At 47.2% G+C, this 22,392-nt stretch overlaps 1 protein-coding gene across 11 annotated transcripts in view; it reads left to right on the top strand.

The window, feature by feature from the left end:
- The window catches only part of AFDN (afadin, adherens junction formation factor), a 508,028-nt gene that overhangs the window by 258,901 nt on the left and 226,735 nt on the right, over positions 1–22,392 (top strand). For 8 of the 11 annotated variants that reach the window (XM_040429419.1, XM_040429420.1, XM_040429424.1 and 5 more), the window contains exons 15-16: positions 8,097–8,117; positions 8,728–8,873. In XM_040429419.1, coding sequence (XP_040285353.1) covers positions 8,097–8,117; positions 8,728–8,873 — 167 coding nt within the window. The remainder of the gene's footprint in view (positions 1–8,096; positions 8,118–8,727; positions 8,874–22,392) is intronic. The other 3 variants (XM_040429421.1, XM_040429428.1, XM_040429422.1) reach the window with 1 other exon arrangement.

Here is a 22,392-nt window from a genome sequence, read left to right as displayed (position 1 = left end):
GTCCATTTTGTTTCAGCGCCCACTGGCCCCCCTTGGTCCTGTCAAGACCTTCCTTCAGGGCGTGGCTCACGCGGTTCCCCCGTACCGGCCTCCGGTACCGCCCTGGGACCTGAACCTGGTTCTCTCAGCGCTCCAGGCTTCTCCTTTCGAGCCTCTGCGGACGGTTTCCTTGCGACTTCTGTCCTGCAAGTTTATTTTCCTTGTAGCCGTCACCTCTCTTCGGAGGGTGTCCGAATTGGCTGCACTCTCCTGTCTGGAACCTTTCCTAGTGTTCCACCAGGACAAGGTAGTTCTTCGTCCGGTCCCTTCCTTCCTTCCTAAGGTGGTCTCCGCCTTTCATCTGAACGAGGACATCGTTCTCCCCTCTTTGTGTCCTTCCCCTTCCCACCCTAGGGAGAGGGAGCTTCATCGCCTGGACATTGTCAGGGCGCTCAAGGTTTACCTGGAGGTAACCAGCTCTTTCAGGCGTACTGACTCGCTCTTTGTGGTTCTGGAGGGGTCGCGCAGAGGGTTGGCGGCATCCAAAGTTGCTATCGCCCGTTTTGTCAAGATGGCTGTTACTGAGGCTTATCTCGCCAAGGGCAAGGTTCCGCCCCTCGGTGTTACCGCTCATTCCACTAGAGCGGTCGGGGCTTCCTGGGCTCAGAGAAATCGGGCTTCTACGGAGCAGATTTGCAAGGCGGCCACTTGGTCCTCCTTGCACACCTTCACCAAGTTCTACAGGGTGCATACTCATGCGTCGGCTGACGCTGCTTTAGGCCGTCTGGTGTTGCAGGCGGCAGTTGATTGATGCCTCCGGTGTTGGTCTAGTTTGTTCTGGTCCCTCCCTTCTGGGACTGCTCTGGAACGTCCCATGGTTTCCTGTGTCCCCCAAGGAATATGGGCGAGAAAAGGAGACTTTTGTATTACTTACCAGTAAAGTCTCTTTCTCGCTCTTCCTTGGGGGACACAGCACCCGCCCTTCATTTGGGTTTACAGTTGTGGTTCCGGCTTGGTTGCCCCCGTTGGGGCTTGACGGTTCTTTTTTCCGGTTGGTGGTTATCTTTCACTACTTGGACTCGCAACTGGCAGTCTCTTCTCCAGGCTGAAGGGTATAGCTGATGGAGGAGGGGCTTACAGCTTTCACTTAGTGTCACGCCTCCTAGGGAGCAGAGCTATACCCATGGTTTCCTGTGTCCCCCAAGGAAGAGCGAGAAAGAGACTTTACTGGTAAGTAATACAAAAGTCTCCTTTTTTTTTTGACTTTCAGAGAATAACTCATTAAGTCTACTTTCACATCAGTGTTTTTCCTTTCCTTTCATTGTCATTGGGGACAAAACTGAATGGAATGCACCCGAATGCACTCCGTACCGTTCGGTTGCGTTCCTATGCCAGACAGAAAAACGCTGCAAGCAGACGGATCTGCTTTGGAACATAATGTAAGTCAATGGTGCTGGATCTGTTTTCTTGGACACAAATGAAAACTGATCCGGCGCCTATTGACTTACAATGATTTTAGTGCCGGATCCGTCAAGGCCATTTTAGAGTTGATACAAGCGGATTCATTCATAACGAATGCAGCCCATTGTATTATCCTAACGGAAGCGTTTTTGCTGGATCCAGCAAATACGCAGATGTGAAAGTAGCCTTAAAAGTATTGCACATCCAAGTAATACGGAAATTCCCCGCCCCCCCCTCATATTGTACTTTTATTTAGTTGGTTAAATTAGACCTATACAAATTTGCATATATTTACTAAGAAAATTAAGTTATTTAAAAAAAAAATATATATATTTTTTTACTATTTTAACTGCAGTGTCTCATATATATACATACTATACAAAAATACTTTTTACATTTTTGGACAGTTTAGAAGACTTACTTTTAACATTTTGAAATGTAATGTGTTTCCTTAACCAAACCAAGTTTCCGGGGCACACAGGTTTCAGAATGATTGATTGAAAACACCCAAAGCGTCAACATTTTGAATCCTAGTCCCCTTAGCGTACTCATCTAGGGGTGTAGTGAGTGTTTTTGTCCAAAAGTTTTTGGTAGATATTACTGACCAGCAAGTCAAAAAAATAAAAAAATTACATTTTTTCCATGTGTCCTTTCAATGTCATATTGTTTGCACAGTGGAAGCAAAAATAAAATATGGGGTGCATTTCTTCATCACCTGTGTATAAATAAGTATAAATATATGTCTGGTCTAAGGGCCACCTAAACAAGTGACACTTTCTTTAATTGACCCAGCCATTTGCCAAAATCTTGTATGGAACAGCTCCAGCGTATGCCAATGAGTCCCCATTTTAATTAGCCCACCTGCTGCTAATTTATATGGGGGAAAAAACAGTCAAAGACAGGTGGGCGGAGAGAGCAGTGAGCTCATGAGTATGAGGACTTGTACGGCATGCGCTGGAGCTCTTGGTATTTTAAAAGTGAGGGCAGCAGAAAACTGGTGACTCAATACCTTTAAGCCAACTGCAAATCCATTGGACTTTTCAGGATTAAGTCTAATTTTCGTAACTCTTTATGTGGAACTATATTCTAGGCTTTAGTGAAATCCAGATAGGTAATATCCATGGCACTACCTTCATCCAACACAAGTGACAAAGTCAGAATAGTTTAACATGATGTAACCTCAGTGAAGCCATTCTGTTTTGGATCCAACAAGTTATTGGTTGTTAGATGGACAATTAGCTGCTTCTAAAGAGTTTTCATTATTTTTACTGCTACTACAATCTAACTGGCCTGCAGTTATCAGCCATTTTCTCTACTACCCTTCTTGTGGATAGTAACAACTTTGGCTATTCTCCAGTCATCAAGATCACTTGTTAAAAGGGATTGGTTATAAATCGGTGAGAGGTGCAGCAATCAGATTGCTGCTCCTTGATGTGGACACCGTATAGGCCTTTTTAACTTCAAACATGCAAGTTGACCTAAAACATTAGTCTTTAACAACACTGGAGCTTAACTTTTAGGCTAGGTCTACACGACGACATTTTGTTGCACCAATTTTGCGCAACAATTTTTATAATGGCAGTCTATGGTGTCGCACTGCAACATACTGCGACGCAACAGTCGCAGAAAATCCATTTTAGATGGATTTTTCTGTGACTGTCGCTTTGCATGTTGCAGTGCGACACCTTAGACTGCCATTATAAAAATTGTTGACATTGGTGCAACACAATGTTGCACGACAAATGTTGCAGTGTAGTTGTGCCCTATTTGTCTCGCGACAAATGTCGTCGTGTAGACCTAGCCTTAATCCTTTCCTGATATCCTCCGAACATGTGTTGAGGATGTCGGGTCTTTGAAGATTTTACACAGACTTAACTCAACAGAGCAAGATGCCATAGACTGCCATAGCAGTCTGTGATATAAGGCGCGCAAGTTTAATGCAAGAAACACTCTGTGTAAGAGCAATTTCCAGTTCTGACCCCTGCTCCTCCTATTATGATTTATAATGCTGTGTGTCCCTGCAATACCTCTGATCTATGGAATTGTTCTGACATTCCGTCATTGTAATTCAGGAGCTACAGCTCTGGCAGGAGCACACAGTATTATATAAATCATTATAATGCTGTGCAATCCTATCAGAGGAGCAGAGAGCAGAACGGGAAGTCATGCTAACACTTGCAGCATGTTTCTTGCAATGAACTTGATCGTATGAGTCTGGCCTGATTATAATGGTCATGTGTTAAAAGGAGAACTAAACCCTGATGAGACACAAATGCATTTAATCAATAGTGTGCACATAGCTCTGTCTTATAAGGTACTCTTCAAGCAGCTGTCATAAGCTGTTTAGGAAAGAACTTCCTTTTCCCCATTCTTCTCCATCTTCAGCTAAGGAAAGGCTAGATGAATGTGCCTGATGTAACACACATACAGAACAGGAAGTTCGAGAGAGGGGCGGGGCTTAAGCATCCACACTTTAACAGTCCCTGCCCATGGTCCCCACAGCCACTTTCTCTCCCAATCCTGAGACCCATCATCTGCCTCCAAGCCTTTTTAACTTGCTCATTCCACTCCAGCCAATTTCATTTTAATCCATTTACCCATGGGTGCTATAGACCGCCCATCTATGCCAGTGATGTCACCAGGCTCACTGCTAGGCGGAAGTCCCCGCTTAGCATAGTGATGTCCGGTATGTCACCGGCAGTTAACAAACACAGGCTTGTGCTAAATGATGCAGTGTGACAAGGGGGAGCGTTGGAGCAAAGAAATGCTCTGATGCTACACATATATAGTAAAAGAATAAAGAGCTTTTATCCAGCGTTCAACCCGTATAACCCCTTTTAAAGGGTGTATTTTTCTAAACAGGGTCACTTATAGTTTCACTGTCAAGGTTTCTGCAAATGTCATGTAATGTCAGCAATTGTTTTGCCGACTGATGACAGAACATCATTGTCTGAAAAGAGATGTGTGTTTTTCATCCTATTGGTGAAAGAGCTCTACTCAAGATATTTCTTCTGGTGTCATTGAACGTGTATGCACACTAACTAGAGCCAGCAATATGGACGGCTATATCTGCCAAGTAATTGTTCATTAGATGATAATTGTTCAACAGCCAGCAACCTACTTCTGTCTGTGTATGGCCACCTTTTAGATTAAAATTAAGAGAACAGTTGAAGTATGTGTTTGAGTGTCTTTTATATAGAAAGTCCAATGTTATCTGTAGGATATAGCTCTAAACATAAGAAGCCAGCCTACATACATTGCCTATAAAATCACCAGTAGAAACAATGTAAGCTGTCAGTGACAGTATCACAATGGTTATACATACACAGCCACCAAATATTACTCGGATATATACACAACTCACAAAAAGTTAGGGATATTTGACGTTCAGGTAAAATTTTATGGAAAATGTAATAAGTTCACTCTAGAGTGTCATTATAACATGAAAGTAGGGTATTTAAGTAGAAGCAAGCAATGGAGATTTCCTCATCTCAAACAATTCATTGAAACAAAAGCCAAAAGTGGTGGGTATACCCACACAAAGTCTCAATAACTTGTCAAGTGGCCTTAAGCATCAATTGCTGGTCAACAGCGACGTCTCATGCTGTTCACTAGTCAACTTATTGTCTGCTGTGGCATGGCATCCCATTGTTCTTGAAGGGCGTCCCTCAGGTCTTTGAGGTTCTGGGGAACAGAGTTACGAGCTTCTACATGGCAACTCGGCTGATCCCATAGGTTTTCAATGGGATTCAAGTCTGGAGAAAGTACAGACCACTCCATTTGAGGTACCCCAGTCTCCAACCGCCGTTCCCTAATGATGCGACCTCGATAAGCTGGCGCATTGTCGTCCATGAAGATGAAATTAGGCCTGTGTTCATGCAGAGACACAATGACTGGATTAATTATGTCATTCAAGTAGTATTGGTACCACGGGCGAATCTAAATCCCCCTCGGTCACGAGGGGAATATAGAGACAAAAAGAGAGAGGGGTGGGGGGCGCACAATAGGGTAGTACGTTCAACACAAACTAAATTGTTTGACAAATAGAGGTGCTCACCTTTAGGGGTTGTGCAAGTATAGACACAACTCTATTGTAGATATGTAGGTAGTTTATAGACCTTTAGGATCCGTGAGTGCAGCCGCAGAAGGAATGTCTTTGGGATCGGATGCCCAATCCCCCAAAGGATGCTTGCAGTAGGAGAAAATTCTGATCAGGCGCAAAATCACTGGTTCCAATGAGTCTCTGTTGGTGAATCTTCTTTATTTACATAATAAGTAATTATGCATAGAACAACGCGTTTCGGGGCTCACTGTCCCCTTCATCAGGTTAGCATATGGTCACCTGATGAAGGGGACAGTTTGAGCCCCGAAACGCGTTGTTCTATGCATAATTACTTATTATGTAAATAAAGAAGATTCACCAACAGAGACTCATTGGAACCAGTGATTTTGCGCCTAATTCAAGTAGTATTGGATTTCACTGTCCTATTCACCAAGTGTAGGGCAGTTCTGTATTGACCAGACACACCTGCCCATACTCTAATACCACCACCACCAAAGGCACAGTTGGTGACAACAGTGGTTGATGCGTGAACAGCACTCACGTTCATTGATCCCTTATGCAGTGTAGAATCTCCCTGACCCATGCAAGATGATGATGATGCCTGTGGTCAGGTACACTTGCAGGTGATAGAACACACAGACCATGCTGATGTAAATGGTTTTGAGTGGTCTGATGTGACACTTGGGTACCTATCACCTCCCTTAAATGTGATTGGCGTTGTGTGGCATTCTTCATCTGGTTCCACAGGGCATTGTTCACAATGAAGCGGTCATCAGTGTGGGATGTTTCCACTTCTATGCCTTTCTGTTACTCTTCCAGACTCTCTGCATGGAGGACATGGCCCCAATGAAGTCTATGGGTCAGCAAAAAAAAAAAAAACTGAATGCAATACGTTTTTTTGCGGACATGCTGAACTGTGTCAGCAAAAGGTCAGCAAAAAAAACTGAATGCAATCCGTTTTTTTGCGGACATGCTAATCCACGTTTTTGCAGACGGCATACAGCCTTCTGAATGAGCCCAATCTCTGTTGCAACCTGCTGATGATGACCTGCTGTGACACAATATAAGCTCAGTGGCCACTTCTGTCTGAGAACATCCTGCTTGAAGCCTCGTTGATCAATTGTTAGGAGTCATCTTGGTCTCATGATGTCAAAATGTGAACCGCATAATGAGGAGGACTGTTTAAATACCAGTTCTAAATGAACCAGGAAATTTATTGGGCAATTCATGGATCAAACACCTGTTGTGAATTTTGCTGTTAAGCTCCTTGTTAGAGAACAGCAAGTTGTGCAAAAAGTACTGAACATTGAACAGTTGGACGTGTGCATTCAAAAGTTTTGAGAAGGTAACATTAAGTTCATCTGTACAGGTTAGGCTACTTTCACACTAGCGTTCGGGGCTCCGCTTGTGAGTTCCGTTTGAAGGCTCGCACAAGCGGCCCGAACGCTCAGAATGCATCAGTCTGGCACCGTTTGTCCTCCGTTCCGCTCAGCAGGCGGACCCCTGAACGCAGCTTGCAGCGTTCGGGTGTCCGCCTGGCCGTGCGGAGGCAAACGGATCCGTCCAGACTTACAATGTCAATGGGGACGGATCCGTTTGAAGTTGACACAATATGGTGCAATTTTCAAACGGATCCGTCCCCCATTGACTTTCAATGTAAAGTCAAAACGGATCCGTTTGCATTATCATGAAAAAAAAAAAAAAAAAAACTTTTTTTTTTTTTTTTTTTTTTTTGTTCATGCTAATGCAAACGGATCCGTTCTGAACAGATCTAAGCGTTTGCATTATAGGTGCGGATCCGTCTGTGCAGATACCAGACGGATCCGCACCTAACGCAGGTGTGAAAGTAGCCTTAGAGTGCATTTTAGGTTCATCCTGAAATTTCACCCATAAGCCAAATATCCTTAACATTTTCTGAGCAGTGTATGTACATGTGCATATGACCAAAAACTACACATAGAAAGCCTATCAGAAATTGCCAGACCGCACAGAGATTAATTATAAATACTTTATGAAATCGTGAATAAAAAGGTATCGTAAACAGTGCAGGGAAAAAGTCGCATCACTAGATGAAACCACAAAGGGTAAAGTACACATTGCAATAGTCACTGCTGACAATATAAAAATCATCTACAATAGCATCATTTAACAAAGCCACCAATATATTGCCCATAATGCGAGTCTGTCTAGGTTGGCATCATCCTGGACAGAGACTTGCATTATGGGTAAGTCATTACTGGCTTTGTTACATGCTGCTATTGTAGATTCTTTTTATATGGTCAGCAGTGACTCTTGTAAGTGGTTTACCCTTTGTGGTCTCTTGCGGGTTTTAACACCTGTAAGATATATAGTACACTTTTGACCATTCCTGCTAGAGTCTTCACTTCCACTCGTAATGCATAATTTGAGGCTGTGCTGGGTCCACCATGCAGAGGATTTGAACAGTAGCCCTTTGTCCATTAGTAAACAGAGCCTGACCTAATGGAAATGGCATTTTACCTTCTGAGCTGTACTTATTCATATCTTGTCTGTAATATTTGTTTACAAGTTTCTTTCTCTGTTTTGCTTGATTTCCTCATCTGTTTTTCTACAGGAAGTAGACCAGGGTGACCAGGTAGGATATGGCAAACCCAACTACTTCAGCTTAGCTCAGTCTCATGCTGCTTTCATATATGAATACAATATTCTTTTATAAATGGGTGGACTGAACAGTTCATTACACTCATTCGGCGACTGGGGTTGTGCTGTACTAAAAATTCTTTTTTGACTGTGATTTTTTTGGCATCCCATAATCCTCTGCTTAATGCACTGCAATGTGGATATAATACAAGTTGTTTTGTTTGGTTTTTCTTTTTTTAATACCTTTCTTTTCTTTTTTTTTCTGGTTCCTATTTCTTGGGTCTCATCTAACCTGGCCCAGTATTCTTATGGTTGAGAAATGTGATAAACCAGTACCAAGTATTTGTTGCTGAGCACTTTGGGGCATAATGTATTTGCTTGGGGACACATGTTCTAATTACCAGATCGGTCATTACTTTCCACCTGAATAAAAGGACTTGCATTTTAACACATTCATACATGTAGATTTAAAAATGTGTATAGCGCATGTAGTGGTACTGGTTTATCTATGGTAACCTTTCTCTCATTTAGAAGGATGTAAACTGTTAGTGTTGTATTTGCGAAATATATTTGGCTTTTTTTTCTTTTTTTTTCGATTTATGCAGAAGCAAAAAAATATTGCTGGAGCTCTCGCTTTCTGGATGGCAAATGCATCAGAGTTACTTAATTTTATAAAGCAAGACAGAGATCTCAGTCGAATCACATTAGATGCTCAAGATGTGTTGGCCCACTTGGTTCAGATGGCATTCAAGTAAGAATTTTTACTTTGTTCTATGTATTGGACTTACGAGGTTAACTGGAAATTAATTTTTCATACCTATTTAGTTATTATCTGACCTTTTCTAGCTGCTGTTGTAGATTATAATTTGTGTTATTGCCTGCTGTAGCTTTTTGCTAGTAATAAAACAGTTAGTAAATCATATTGCAGCAGGTGTCTCATGCCGTCTTGTTCGCACCAACTTCTATCAGCCCCTGGTTTAACACCTTCCTCTTGCCTAAGAACAATCCTGAGACCTTCCCTGCTTAGAAGCAGCCCTGTATTATGTCACTATACAGAAAATAATAAAAAGATAATCTCTGCTTTAGGAGTTCTGTGTTACATGAATTTTTACTGCAATTTGTTAATTAGTTTTGATAGCTATATGTGTAATGTTTGCACAGAGTGGCATGTAACCCAAAGCAATGGGAGGAAATCTGTGAGAGGTAAGGCATGCTGTGCTGCCCCATTCATCAAAAGTGCCTGTGAGAAATTGATCTGGTTGCCCATAGCAACCATTTATATTTACAAAGCCATCTAAGAATTTAAACTTAAACCGAGATTGCCTTTGCTCTAACACTTTTTGCCCTGGCCTAGCTGCAGCCTGGCTGGCTGAATGATCCTGCCACATACAGGGCGGATTCTAGCTTTTCTGCTGTCAGAGAAAAATTGAGATTGCACCCCCTCCTCTTCCTCCTCCTCCCCCTTCCCAGTGCCAAATTCTTAATCCAATGCCTCCCCCAAATCTACTATGTGGATGGATATAGCACTGTGTGTATACAGTGCTATGAAAAATACAGGAGAATTCAGAACTACTTTCCTATTGCATTCGGTGATGTCTCCTCTGATGTAGATGTTCTCTTTCCTCATCTGACATTATGACTTCTTTAAGCCACGTCTTATCTCTGCAGAGTTTGCCACTCAGGCATCTTAGGTTCCTCACTTTTCCTTTATCCTCATGCCTCCTAATGCCCCAAAAAGGCTATCTTTCTGCTACCCCAATACCGTGCCTGTTGAGCTCCCCAATAGCCACAAACAGTATAGTGGAAAAAATGTAAATGCCATTGTGCCATAGTCCTCCATAGTAATAGTGCTCCCGAAAGTCCCACCAATAGTAATTTTCACACCGTGCCCTCATTAGTAACTGTGCTCCCAATTGGGATAATGCTCCCCAGAGTGCTCCCATTAGTAGCATTGCTCTCCATATTGTGCCCAATAATAATAATGCCCCCTATAGTGCTCCAGTAGAAATAGATATTCTGAAAGGCACCACTATAGAGTCCTCAGTAGTCATAAGGCTGCGTATAGTGTCCCCAGTAGTTAATGCATCCCTATAATACCCCCTAGTATTTAATATGCCTCATATAGTAGCCCCAGTAGTTAGAATGCCTTCCGTAGTGCACTCTGTAGTTATAAAGCCCTCCTGTAGTGCCTCCTGAAGTTCTACTGCCCCCTGTAGTTTTTTGCTCTGTAGGGCTAGTATGTATACCACCCTTCTGTAGTGCTCCATGTTTTATAATGACCCTTATAGTGCCAGTGTGTATAATCCTCCCTTGTAGTCCCCCTAGTAGTACCGACATATATTAAATAAAGAAAAATACTCACCTGACTCCTGCTCCATGCCATGTGATACAGGCTACAGGTCTCTTGCGGCTTGAGTTTCCACATTACATCACAGGTGGTCGCAATGACATTATGACCTCCTGTGCTGGTCTCACATGTTGACAGCACTGCTGCTTAGACAATGTTGGTCATTAGCACTGGGTTATTTACGCAGTGCTTAATTAGAGTTCTATTTTTTTAATACGTTTTTAAATTCTCTCCCCTCCCCGACACACCTGTGGCGTCAAGCATACTTACCTGCTCCCTGTGTGTCCCAGCTCCTTCAGTCCACTGCTCTCTTGTCCCTGCATGTAAACTTCCAGCATGGACAGGGGTCATGTGGGCCACTGCAGTGGAGCATGTGTCCTCTATACGTGCCAGATTACATGCATTCATCAGAGTGCAGCAAAGAGAGCGGTGGACCGAAGGAGCTAGTACTCAGCGTTGGGGAACGGGTAAGTATGCTTGACTCCACAGGTAAGCCAGGGAGGGTGATGTAAACGCAATCGGTCATCATGAAAATGCAATGTAAGGAAGAGGCTGTCACGATCTTGCCCGATAACCCAGGTGGCAGTACCTGATCAGACCGGGATCAGGTACCAGCAGTCAATCTGGACAAGTACTGACACTACACACACTATCTCAATTTGATCACTCTGCTTCCTACAATCTACCAGATTGCACGGGAGATCAAATTGTTGCCGGTTCCTTCCAACATTCTGAGAATCGCATTTTAAAGCAAACCGGTAGCTCAAAATTAGTAAATTGTAATTGCCTTAAAAAATATTGCCTGTGCTAGGTTAAATTGGTTTTAATAAAAATTGAAAGATGTAAAAAAACAAAAGCATACAAATATACACAGAGTTTTTAAAATAAAAAGTATGAAAAAAACCTGACTCCTCACACAGAGACTTGCAGCTTTCAGGTCCTGAGGCAAGACAGAAAGACACAGATCCTCATTCAATCAGATTGGCCTCAAAATGGGGAACCCGGTACAATCTGCTCTTTCCAATTTATAAGAATTGGTCCAGGCAGTCTGTAAATCCGCCTTTAGGGCGTGACATATGGGTTGGTCAGTCACGCTGAAATCTGGTCTAAAATGGATTTCTGCCCATAACTCTACACAGGAGAATGCCCGCCCGATAACTGTGGGCTAATTTTTCAGCTCTCAGTATTGGGGTCACAGGGGTACTAAACACGGGGATTCCAATCAGAATAACTGATTTTCTGAGCCAGGATTTAACATACGTGGGTGGCTTTTGGCATGTGTGGCAGTTACCTCCTGACCGTTAAAATGGCGTACCTCAATCTCTATTGAGCTGTATCTTTATTATGACCGGAGTAGGATTTTTGGATTTTCCCAATGACAGCGAGGTGTGGAGAGCAGCTTGCCCCCACCCTCCGGAAGCATGCCTCTATCACAGTGGTGGGCAAAATTTTTAGTCAACTGAGTCAAATATCAACAAAACCGCGATTGAAATTTCTTTTAAGAGCCAAATTCTTTCCTTACCCGGGAACTTTCACTACCCTCGTCACTTCCTGTTGTGACGCAGCACGTTCCGACGTTTGGAAGGAGGAGGTTCCTATTAGTGGGCAGAAATCTGGGTGATATGAGATGTACATGCCCTCTCCAGCTTTGCTAGGTGAAATGGGGCCCTGGGGCGAAAAACAATAAGGGCCCCCCATGCACATTTCTCCAGTCCAAACAGAACCAGGGCGGCCGCGGCCCCATGGCACATTTCTCCAGCAGTGGCAGTGCCAGCACATACACAGACATCTCTCTCATGAATATGAGATGTCTGTCCATGTGCTGGAACTGCTGGAGAAATGTGCCATGGGGCCGCCCTGGTTTTGTCACATCTCTCTCATGACTGAGTCATTCGCCCCCTCATGCACATTTCTCCAGTTCAAACAGAACCAGGGCGGCCCCATGGCACATTTCTCCAGCAGTGCCAGCACATGCATAGGCATCTCTCTCATGACCCCCCTCCAAATCCAATGCACATTTCTCCAGTCCAGTCCAAAAAACAGAACCAGGGCAGGCTAGTTACAGTACACTGGCTGGCACTAATGGAATCCAGTAACTAAGTTTTTATAACTTACCAACCTACCTACCAGTAACTGTTGGAACTTGGCTGCCTCCTGTCACAGTCCTTAAGTCTTCTGTGTGTGGGCGGCGGGCCTTCCCTGGCAGAGTCTGTGGGCTGTGGCTGGCTGCCGCTGGTTGTTCTTCTCTGCTCTGGGGGCGGAGCTGTGGCAACGTCAGACAGACGTGGCACGCTCACTCACAGCCACTGCTCTTCGAGTCTTTTAAAGAGGGAGGCAGAGTGGGGCTCAGAGCGGCCGCCGGCGGGGGGCCCCCTCCTGTCCATATTAGTTCGGACCGCGCGCCGCCCAGGACTGCGCTTAGCGGAGCGACAGTAGCCGAGTTACAAATCTTAGCAGCGCCACCACACGTCACCTGTAAGAGCCGCATTCAAGAGGCTAAAGAGCCGCTTGTGGCTCGCGAGCCGCGGTTTGCCGACCACTGCTCTATCATAAAGTAATAAACACCTTTTCTCGTACATTCTATTGGGGGACACAGACCATGGGTATAGCTTAGAGGTATTACTAGGTGGGACACTATGCAAATATAAAAGAGAGCTCCTCCTCCTCGGGCTATACCCCCAAGCTCCACCAGGAGGAAGTCAGTCTTTGCTTAGTGTTTGGTGAAGGAGGATGACACTTTAGTGATGCTACTCCGTTTTGTTATTTTCTTTGGCGCTTTCCTGGTCTCCCGTGGAGTGCCCTCCGCCGTCTGTTGGACGCTGCCTGGCTGCCTCCTCTTTCCCCCCCAAAGAAGACAAGCGGATCCGGGCTCGACCTGTTGGCTCCGACATCCCACCAGCTCCTGGGTCACCTGTTGCTGCCCTCCATCCAAAGCACTGTACTCAGGTGAGTCAGATGTCTGAAGAGGTGAGCCCTGCTGGTACAGAACAGAGGGAGAAGACTGCAGGAGCAGATAAGTATGGCTTCCCCTCTGCCTCACCCTTCTGGGATCTGGTGGCGGCTGGCTCCTGACAATGAGTCAGGGGAATGGATGGGCTGCCTGAGTGAGCTGGGAGATGGGTGTTTTCGTCCTGGAAGGGGCACCTGGAGGCACTATACCACGATTATCTCCCTGCTGGGTCTCTTAGACATTAACCGCCGATGCCTGCAACGCCGGCCCTGGTTAGGGGCGGAGTCTTCTTTCCGGCAGCTCCCGGCCAGCGGTGGACTCCCCGCCTATTCTGAGGGCCTCCGACGCTTTTAACCCCCGCCTTGCCGCTTTTCAGACACCGGACGACTGGGGGCAGCCATTTTTTTTACATAAAGCGCGCACACATCCTTCCCGCTTCTATGACGCGTCCTTTGAGCGGAGCCTCAGCGCTTCGCTCTGGCGCCTTTCTCCGCTTCCTGAGAAGCTCCTGCTGTTCTCTGCTCCTCCGGTGGATGTCTGTGTGTTGCCAGGGTGGTAGGTTTGTTTCTTTTGCATCCGGTTGTGGTTGCCATCATGCTTAAGCCTGGGGCCCCCCTTAAATCTTCCAAGACCTCTTCTCAGACCCCAATGGGGTCCTGTATGAAGTGTTTTCTGCCACTTTCGGTCTCTGGTATCTGTGCCTCCTGCCCTGCCCCTGAACAGGATCATCCCTCTCCTCCTTCCCTTGCCCAGTCCAGTTCCCCTCCTGTTCCTACGGAGCCTGCGGTTCCCGCTTGGGCATCTGCCATGTCCAGCGCGGCCGCTGATTTGGCCTTAGTCGCCAAGGCAGCCATGTCCTTTATGGAACGTATGGCAGTTTCCAATCCTGTGGCGCCAACCACTCCATCTCCTCTGTGGTTCTCGCAGAGGTCGCCTGACTACTAAGAGGCAGCGTGAGCGGCAGCATCCCTCCTCGGATAACTCAGTTCCCCCCCCCCCCCTCCCCCCCCAGGGAGCGTAAGTCTGAAGGGGAATTGTCCGGCTCGGACGAGGTCATGAAACGTGACCCCCTCGCCTAAGCTCTTAAGCTCTCCACCATCGTGGCTGACTTAGTGGCGGCTGTCCGTGACACCTTTAACCTCCAAGGGGATTCTCCTCCTTCCACTAGTCGGGAGTTCACCCTTTTCCCGCCCAAGAAGCCGGAGGCTGGCGCGTTTCCTGTCCATGAGGAATTTTCCGCGGTCATATCCAGGGCCTGGGACCGTCCTAATCAAAAGTTCTCTGCCACCAAACGCATGGATATGCTTTATCCTTTTTCGGCTGACAGTGTGGAGAAGTGGTCTTCTCCCCCCAAGGTGGATCCCCCGGTGGCCAGATTAGCCAAGAACACGGCCCTCCCTGTCTTAGACGGCTCCTCTTTGCAGGACGCTGTAGACAGGCGCATAGACTCTCTTTCCAAGTCCATTTTCTCACTGGCAGGCACATCCCTGCGGCCTGCTTTTGCCTCGGCATGGGTGGCCAGAGCCCTTTCGGTGTGGTTACATCGCCACCACCAAGACCTGGCGGAACAAGATGCGTCTGCTGACACACTGGATTTGGTTCTCCAGATGTCTCAGGCTTCCAAGTTCCTTTGCGAAGCTTCCATGGACATTGCTTCCCTCTTTGCCCGCATTTCAGCCCTCTCGGTAATTCAGCGCAGAGAGGTCTGGTTAAAAGTGTGGGACGCTGACGCTTCTTCCAAACGCTCCCTTGCTAATCTCCCCTTTGGGGGTTCCAGACTTTTTGGGCCTCAGCTGGACGAGTTCATCTCTGCCGCCACTGGGGGCCAAAATACTCATCTTCCCCAACCCAGGTCCAAGTGCATTTTTCGCACCAGGTCCTCCGGCTCCCGGTACCAGTCCTTTCGCCGCTTCTCGTCCAGTAGGACGTCGCCTGCTTCCTCCGCTGGGGGGTCTCAGGACTCCCGCAAGAAGCCCTCCTTCAAGCCCCAGCCTTCCTGGCGCCAGAGGGCACAGTCGGCCCGCCCTGCTGCTCCCAAGCAGTCTTCCGCATGAAGGGGCGCCCCCACCCCTCGTGGTGGGGGGCTGCCTGCTCTCTTTTCAGCAGGTTTGCAGAGCTCATGTTCAGGACGCATGGGCTCTAGAAATTGTAACATCAGGTTACAAGATAGAATTCGCGTCCAGACCGCCGGAACGTTTTTTCCTTTCTCGCGTTCCGGGGGATTTGGCTCGAGCCTCGGACCTCTTAATGGCAGTTTCCTCCCTTCTGGACCGGGTCGTTATTACTCCAGTTCCCCCAGAGGAACAGGGCACAGGTTTCTATTCAAACCTGTTCGTGGTCCCAAAGAAGGAGGGGTCGGTGCGTCCGATCCTGGATCTAAAGCTGCTCAACACGTTTCTGCGGATGCAGAGGTTTCTAATGGAATCCCTCTGCTCCGTTATTGTTTCTCTTCTTCCAGGGGAGTTCCTCGCGTCCGTAGACATCCATGACGCCTATCTGCATGTCCCGATCGCAGAATCTCACCAACGATTCCTGCGCTTCACCATTGGTGGCCGGCACTTTCAGTTTGTCGCCCTTCCTTTTGGGTTAGCGACCGCCTTTCGGGTCTTTACCAAGATCCTAGCGCCGCTTATGGCGCAGGCCGAGGACAGCGTCAGGATCACTGTTCAGACTCTGTAACAGTTCGGCTGGCTGATCAACTTCCCAAAATCCTCTCTCCTCCCATCCCAGAAGCTCTCCTTCCTGGGGATGGTTTTGCTTACCTCGGCCGCCAGAGTGTTTCTTCCAGTCTCCAAGTCCCCCCAGATCCAGGGGGCAGTGTCGCAACTGCTGCGCTCCCCATGTCTCTCCATCCGGGAGTGCATGCGGGTCCTGGGCCTTATGGTAGCCTCTTTCGAGGCCGTTCCATATGCCCAGTTTCACACTCGTTTGCTGCAACAGGAGATCCTTTCCCTCTGGAACAAGACCTCTCGTGGTCTGGACGCTCGCATCCGCCTGTCTCAGCGGGTTTGGGCGGCTCTTCCTTGGTGGCTGTCTCCTATGAACCTGACGTCAGGAAGATCTTTCCTCCCGTTCTCCTGGACGATCGTCATCACCGATGCCAGCCTCCGGAGTCGGGGCGGCGTTCTCCTGTCCCACGCGGTTCAGGGGGTTTGGTCAGCGGCGGAATCTCGCCTCCCGATCAACATCCTGGAGCTGAGAGCGATTTTCCACTCCCTCTCCCATTGGACTCCTCTCCTGGCCGCCCGGTAAGGATTTAGTCGGACAATGCCACGGCTGTGGCTTGCATCAACAATCAAGGCAGGACCCGCAGCCGGGCAGTGATTCAGGAAGTGAGGAGAATTCTGATGTGGGCGGAGTCTCATGTTCCGGTGTTGTCAGCGGTATACATTCCAGGAGTAGACAACTGGACAGCGGACTTTCTAAGCCGCAACAAGGTGGATCCGGGCGAGTGGTCTCTGCATCCGGATGTATTTGAAGATGTCTGCCGCCGGTGGGGCCGTCTGGATGTGGACCTGATGGCGTCCAGGCTCAACAACAAGCTCCCGTGTTCCTGGCTCGTGCCCGGGATCCGAAGACGTACGGGGTGGACGCGTTGGTGTCTCCGTGGCGGGACTTCAGCCTTCTCTGTCTTCCCTCCACTTCCTCTGCTGCCGAAGCTTCTACGCAAGATCGAGGTGGAGGGGATTCCGACCGTTCTCGTCACCCCGGATTGGCCTCGCCGCGCATGGTTCTCGGACGTGGCTCGGGTGCTGGCAGACGCCCCATGGCCTCTTCCCGACAGAGAAGATCTACTGTCTCAGGGCCCGCTCTTCCACCGGAATTTCCCTTAGTTTAACAGCGTGGCTGTTGAAACCTCCATCCTGAAGAAGGGGTTCTCGGATTCGGTGATTAGAACCATGATCAGAGCGAGGAAGCCGGCTTCCTCCCGGATTTACTATCGTACCTGGAAGGCCTTCCTTGCCTTTTGTGAAAGCTCGGGTTTTCCTCCCCTTTGTTTTTCCGTCCCTACGGTGCTCTTTTATTCAGTCCGGTCTCGAGTTGGGACTGTCGCTGAGCTCCCTGAAGGGTCAAGTTTCGGCTCTGGCCGTCCTTTTTCAGAGGTCCCTTGCTCTCCTGGGTCCTGTGAGGACCTTTCTTCAGGGGGTGGCGCATTCGGTTTCTCCGTACGTCTCCCCTTTACCTCCTTGGGATCTCAACTTGGTCCTGCGCGCCCTCCAGACGGCCCCCTTCAAGCCTCTGAGGGAGGTTTCCCTGACCTTTCTCACTTGGAAAGTGGTCTTCCTTGTGGCCATAACTTCCATCAGGCGGGTATCTGAGCTAGCCGCACTTTCCTGCCAGGAGCCTTTTCTGTTTTTTCACCAGGATAAGGTGGTGCTCCGTCCGGTTCCCTCCTTTTTGCCCAAGGTGGTCTCTCCATTCCACCTTAACGAGGATCTTGTCCTGCCCTCTTTTTGTCCTTCTCCGGCAAACCCCAAGGAACGCGCTCTTCATTCCCTGGATGTCGTCCGAGCCCTGAAGGTGTATCTGACGGCTACCGCCTCCGTCTGCCGTTCAGGCTCCCTCTTTGTGATTTCCGAGGGACCTCGTAAGGGTCTGGCGGCCTCCAAGGTCACTGTGGCGCGATGGATCAGTTCGACCATCTCCGCGGCTTATCGCGCTCGTGGTAGAGTTCCCCTGGCTCGGATTACCGCTCACTCCACTAGGGCGGTCGGAGCTTCCTGGGCAAGGCGCAATCGGGCCTCTGCGTCTCAGCTGTGTAAGGCGGCCACCTGGTCGTCCTTAGATACTCTTACAAAGTTTTATCAGTTGCATTCTCTGGCTTCGGCTGATGCTGTCTTGGGCCGCAGGGTTTTGCAAGCTGTGGTTCCTGTTTGACCGTTGGACATTCCTCCTGGTGGTGCTGATGGTTTTTTCCCACCCCATGGACTGCTTTGGGACATCCCATGGTCTGTGTCCCCTAATGGAATGTACGAGAAAAGGATATTTTTTGTGAAACTCGCCTGTAAAATGTTTTTCTCGTCTTTTCCATTGGGGGACACGGCTCCCACCCATTCTGCCTGTTGCAGGAGGGGTCCAGTTCAGTTTTGTTTTGTGGTCGGACCTCATGGGCTTTGGGTCGATGATTTCCATTATCTTTTTCTTTTCTCCTTCTCCTACTGCTTTTGCAACGTCGGACTTCCTCCTGGTGGAGCTTGGGGGTATAGCCCGAGGAGGAGGAGCTCTCTTTTATATTGCATAGTGTCCCTCCTAGTAATACCTCTAAGCTATACCCATGGTCTGTGTCCCCCAATGGAAAAGACGAGAAAAAGATTTTACAGGTGAGTTTCACAAAAAATCTCCTTTTGAAGCTGTCCACTATACAGGCATGTTTATATAAAGTGGAGGCCAGTGATCGATGTCGCCTCGTGTCAGGACTGGAATAGTGGATCAGGTATGAAATCCTTTGGCAGTCACGAAATAATCCCAAAAATTAGCGTAGTACAAAAAAGGTCAATCCAATCGGGTAGTCGGTTCCAGTTCCGGGTCGTGGCGGGCAGCAGAAATCGTAATCGAGGAAACGGGCAAGGAGTCGGTAGCTGGGAAGTCAGATTAAACAGGTTCACAGGAGGGAGCTGGGTGTTCACCATAAGGTTGAATAACTCAGCAATGAGTCAAGGCTCTGACTGGCTTTAAGTACACAGTGAACCCAGGACCGCCCCCCTGGTTGCCGGGCAACCAGGAGGCTTCCTTAGTCAGAAGCCAATCATAAGGCTGAGGGCGGTGACGGAGGCTGAAGCCCTCCCCCAGCCTGAGTAGCACCTGTGGTCTGGAATGGAGCATGTGCACTACGCTTGTATCCCTGCGCACGCGGCTTGTGTACCGCGCACGCGGCATCCGACTCGCGCAGGCGCACTGGCCACATTGACGTCAGGTGTCCTGTCAGGAGGAAGAGGAGGAGCTATCTGCGCCCGCCAACCCGATGCGAAACGGCCCCCCTGTTTCCCTGACACCTCGGGAGGTGGTCTGGTTTTGGATGTGGGGGAAGATGGAGAGGAGGGAGTTATTTGTTTGAATAAGGACATGCTCCAAGTCCCCAGAACACAGGCCAGCACTCATGCTCGGTGTGCCACAGAGGCATCATGCTATAGAGCAGGAGGAGCTGAACAGTTTAATATAGTTTATAGGAAAATATTCAGTAAAACTTGTGTTTTTATTCATTTAGGTTCCTAATTGTTCTGGGCTTTGAAGTCAAGGAGGTGGTCCTGTCACCGATGGACAGCCTTCCCTCTATGGCTGTGTATACAAAGGTAGCTGTTAATCACTGATAGGACCTCCTCCTTGACTTCAAAGACTAGAATGAGCAGGAATATAAATGTATAAATTACAAGTTTTACTGAATCTTTTCCCACTAAACTATATATCAATCCACTCAGCTCCTCCTGCTCTATAACATTCTGTCTGTATCTCAAACACTGCACAATTTTCCCTTTTAAAAACTTGTTAATGGAAACGTGTAACCAAAAATGTTATCTGCCAGTTAAAACCAAATGGTGACACATCTCCTTTTTTTTCTAATCTGTTTTAATTTTCAGATTTGTAGATTTTTATTTATTTTATTTCCTGGGGCTGCTTTTTTGCCTGAGCTGTTCATAACGGCATTTACGCAGCATTAAAAATTGCTTCACGGCATTCCCATGGGCCATAGCCACAATGGTCAGGAGGGGACCTCATTGTCTTCTATGGGAGAGTTTTCTAGGCATACTCTGTGACCTGTGCAGAGGTAACTGTACAAGGAAAGAATAGATCAGCTTTAACTATCACCTATTGTGAACAGTCGTGAGGTGTTATTACAGGCAGGATTAGAATAAGTTAAAGGGTTTCTACCACTTCGTTTTCGCATGATTAGCTTTCAGACACTAGCGATCTGCTAGTGTCTGCTCTACCAAACAATCCTAATATAATAGCTTTTGGTGCAGCCGTTTCACTAAAAAAAGAATTTATATGGATATGCTAATGAGCCTCTAGGTGCTATGGGGGCGTCATTAGCACCTAGAGGCTCGGTCTACCTTAACAAAATGCCGCAGCCCAGCGCGTCCCTCCAGCCCGCCCATCTCCTCCGGAATGCGATCCTCCCTGTGAGCAAGCAGACTAATTCTCGCGCATGCGCCGTGCGCGTCTGTATTCGGCGCATGCGCAGTGAATGTCTGACCGCTTTCTGCACAGACATCTCCACTGCGCCTGTTCCTCGGAGCACTATGACGTCATCGGCGCAGTGGAGATGTCTGAGCAGGGAAGCGGTCAGACATTCACTGCGCATGCGCCGAATACAGACGCGCACGGCGCATGCGCGAGAATTCGTCCGCTGGCTCACAGGGAGGATCGCATTCCGGAGGAGATGGGCGGGCTGGAGGGACTCGCTGGGCGGCGGCATTTTGTGAAGGTAGACCGAGCCTCTAGGTGCTAATGACGCCCCCATATCACCTAGAGGCTCATTAGCATATCAATATAAGTTCTTTTTTTTAGTGAAACTGCTGCACCAAAAGCAATTATATTAGGATTGTTTGGTAGAGCAGACACTAGCGGATCGCTAGTGTCTGAAAGCTAATTATGTGAAAACGAAGTGGTAGAAACCCTTTAACTACAGTGATCTGTACAGACCAAGAAGTGGGGCCAATTATTAGACATAGTGCCCAGTGCAAAAACTGCAGGATTTGTGGTTTTAGGTTAAAAAAAAATAACAATGATCAGTTTTATCCTAATGCATTCTGAATGGAGAGCAATCCGTTCAGGATGTCTTCAGTTCAGTCTTTTTGCCTTTTCAGGATGGAGATAATACCGCAGCATGCTGTGGTTTTATCTCCGTCCAAAATTCTGGAACACTTTCCATTTTTTCCCATTGACATGCATTATTTCGGATCCAGCCCCGAGTTGTCCGGCAAAACGGATCCGTTTTTTGCGGCCTGCGCATGCTCAGACTGCAAAAAATGTGAAAAAAAATGAATGCCGGATCTGTATTTACGGATGACACTGGTGAATATTTCAATGCATTTTCCATCAGTTTGCATATGGTACGTTTTGACAGATCCAACAGGCAGAATCCTCTGCCGCAAGTGTGAAAGTACCCTTACATTTAGACCTTTTTCTATGCCTTCCTAATTTTTTGCCACTTTTTTTCAAGGTTTTTATTCTTTCTGCACTAAAATGCAAGAATTACTATGTGTGGTATTGTGGTAATCGCATTAACCTGTAGAATGAAAGCAACAGGTAAATTTTACCACATAAAACACCATTAAAAAAAACCTGGTCAAATTGTTTTGTTTTTTTTTCCAATTCCACACCATTTGGAATTTTTTCCCCCGCTCACTACTACATTGTATGCAACTGTAAATGGTGCTATTAGAAAGTACAACATGTCCCATGAAAAATAAGCCTTCATAAGGCTATGTGAATGGGAAAAAAAAATAAAAAGTTCTAAGCAAATTAATAAATACCACATAAACAATTCTGGAGCAACTTTTCTTAATACTGTGCATTATGTCTTTTCTCAACTGGGTGTTAACATTTACCTTTATCAAAGCGGTGTATCAATACAGCCTGGCACTGTCAGCACTAGTAGATGGTGTCAGATCTTGTAGAGATGCATTCCCAACTGGTAACACTCAAATGGTAATATATTGATAAACTTCCTGTACAAATAGAGGAATGGCACAACATAGGGTTTTAGGAAAATGTGTGTTTAATTAACTCCCTGAGTATGTTTCTAATATATGACGAAGAGCATGCCTCGTAATTCTCCGGCAGTCGACGCACATAAACAGAAATCTACGGCAGCTCCTATCTGCTGTAGATTTCTATCTTCATTTGCATCAGAAAACTTCTAAAAATAAATTGCTGGCCAGTCCTCTCCCCTCCCGACCAAGTGAAATGTGACTCCTTTTTTTCCCCATTGGTGGTTTACTGCCACAATGGTGTATTTTCTTGGTTTCGGTT

The sequence above is a fragment of the Bufo bufo genome, chromosome 4, assembly GCF_905171765.1.
Source record: "Bufo bufo chromosome 4, aBufBuf1.1, whole genome shotgun sequence".
Classification (NCBI taxonomy): Eukaryota; Metazoa; Chordata; class Amphibia; order Anura; family Bufonidae; genus Bufo; species Bufo bufo.
The sequence above is the reverse complement of the archived record's forward strand: the minus strand, read 5'-3'. Positions and strand labels throughout refer to the sequence as shown.